General features: G+C 39.4%; 1 protein-coding gene across 1 annotated transcript in view; it reads right to left on the bottom strand.

Moving 5' to 3' along the window:
* Positions 1–1818, bottom strand: part of OVCH2 (ovochymase 2) — a 70823-nt gene that overhangs the window by 40296 nt on the left and 28709 nt on the right. Inside the window, exon 16 of the mRNA XM_008067529.2 lies at positions 1703–1808. Within this exon, the coding sequence (XP_008065720.2) occupies positions 1703–1808 (106 nt within the window). The remainder of the gene's footprint in view (positions 1–1702; positions 1809–1818) is intronic.

Raw genomic sequence — 1818 nt, 5'->3', positions numbered from 1 at the left:
CAAACCCGCCTGGGCAACTTGGCGAGACCACATCTCTACAATAAATCAAAAAATTAGCCAGGCGTGGTAGCGTGCGCCTGTAGTTCCAGCTACTTGGAAGGCTGAGGTGGAAGGATCGCCGGAGCCCAGCAGGTCAAGGCTGCGGTGGCCAGGAGCGGCCACTGCACTCCAGTCTGGGTGACAGAGTGAGACTCCAACTCAAAAATAAATAAATAAAATAAAATAAAAAAACAAAAAACAAAAAAATGCTGGCCGGGTGCAGTGTCTCACACTTAAAATCCCAGCACTTTGGGAGCCCGAGGTGAGAGGATTGCCTGAGCCCATGGGTTCGAGATCAGCCTGGGCAACTTGGAGAGACCTCGTCTCTACAATAAATCAAGAAAAATTAGCCAGGCATGGTGGCGTATGCCTGTAGTTCCAACTACTTGGAAGGCTGAAGTGGAAGGATCACATGAGCCCAGCAGCTGGAGGCTGCGGTGGCTGTGAGCGTGCCACCTAGGTGACAGAGTAAGATTCCGACACACACACACAGCTGTTTTCTAAAAGAAAAACAAAATCTCTATAAAATGACAAAATGCTAGCTAGTCTAATTTTTTAAAAAGGTTTTAAAATATATATAAAATTAGGAACATAAAGTAAAAAATATTCCTAAAACAGAAGGTATTAATTACCAGGGAATGCTTTGGACAACTCAAGGCAATGAGTAGGAAAATCTGACAGCTAAAGTTAGTTCCAAAAGATTATAAATTATCTAAATTGAGGAAAGGATAAATCTTTATACCTAAAAACCAATAACTATGAAGGAAATTGAAAAAGTCATCTTCTGGCCTTTAAGGAATGGATGTTTAATATATGTAAGTGCATGACATAATTATTTATTTTTATTTATATAATGTGCATAATCCTCATGTATATGAATAATATAAGGTATTGTTTATTATGCTCATGTTATAAGTTGTATGCAAAGCATAGCACAATCCCCAGTTTTTCCATGAGAAGCACTGATACCCAAGTTGACAAAGACAGAAGATAAAAAGAAAACTATAAGCCAGAAATCTCAGACTTTTTGGTCTCAGAATAGCTTTACACTTTAAAAAATCATTTAGAGTCCTAAAGAGTTTTTGTTCATGTGCGCTATAGTTACCAATATTTATTATGTTAGTAATTAAAGCAGGAATTTTAAAATTAATCTGTTAATTTATTTAAAATAAGATATAATAAAAACATTAGGTACTAAACATAGATAACATGCTTATGAACAAAACTATATTACAAATAACAAAAAATTTTAGTAGGACTGGCATTGTTTTATATTTTTGTAAAACTTTTTTTTTTTTGAGTTGGAGTCTCATTCTGTCATCCAAGCTGGAGTGCAGTGTCATGCTCATGGCCACCACTGCCTTGACCTGCTGGGCCCAGGTGATCCTTCCGCCTCGGCTTTCCAAGTAGCTGGAACTACAGGTGTGTGCTACTATGCCCGGCTAATTTTTTGATTTATTGTAGAAACAAGGTCTCGCCAAGTTGCCCAGGCTGATCTCAAACCCCTAGACTCAGGAAATCCTCTCGCCTCGGTCTCCCAAAGTGCTGGGATTACAGGCTTGAGCCACCGCACCCAGCCTTATAAAACTTTTTAATATCTGACTAAATAGAAGACAGATGGAATTTCCTATCTCCTTTTTAAAAATTTTTTTTTTAGTCTTACTCTGTCATGTCGGTGACCAGCACTGACCAAGGGTGGGTTAGGACCCGCACCGGAGAATCAGGAGACGGCGAGAAGACCACTTGGAGGCAGCTCTTCTGGGAACAGTCTGATCAGGA

Source organism: Carlito syrichta, unplaced genomic scaffold, assembly GCF_000164805.1.
Source record: "Carlito syrichta isolate Samal-C Ts95f unplaced genomic scaffold, Tarsius_syrichta-2.0.1 Scaffold309682, whole genome shotgun sequence".
Classification (NCBI taxonomy): Eukaryota; Metazoa; Chordata; class Mammalia; order Primates; family Tarsiidae; genus Carlito; species Carlito syrichta.
The sequence above is the reverse complement of the archived record's forward strand: the minus strand, read 5'-3'. Positions and strand labels throughout refer to the sequence as shown.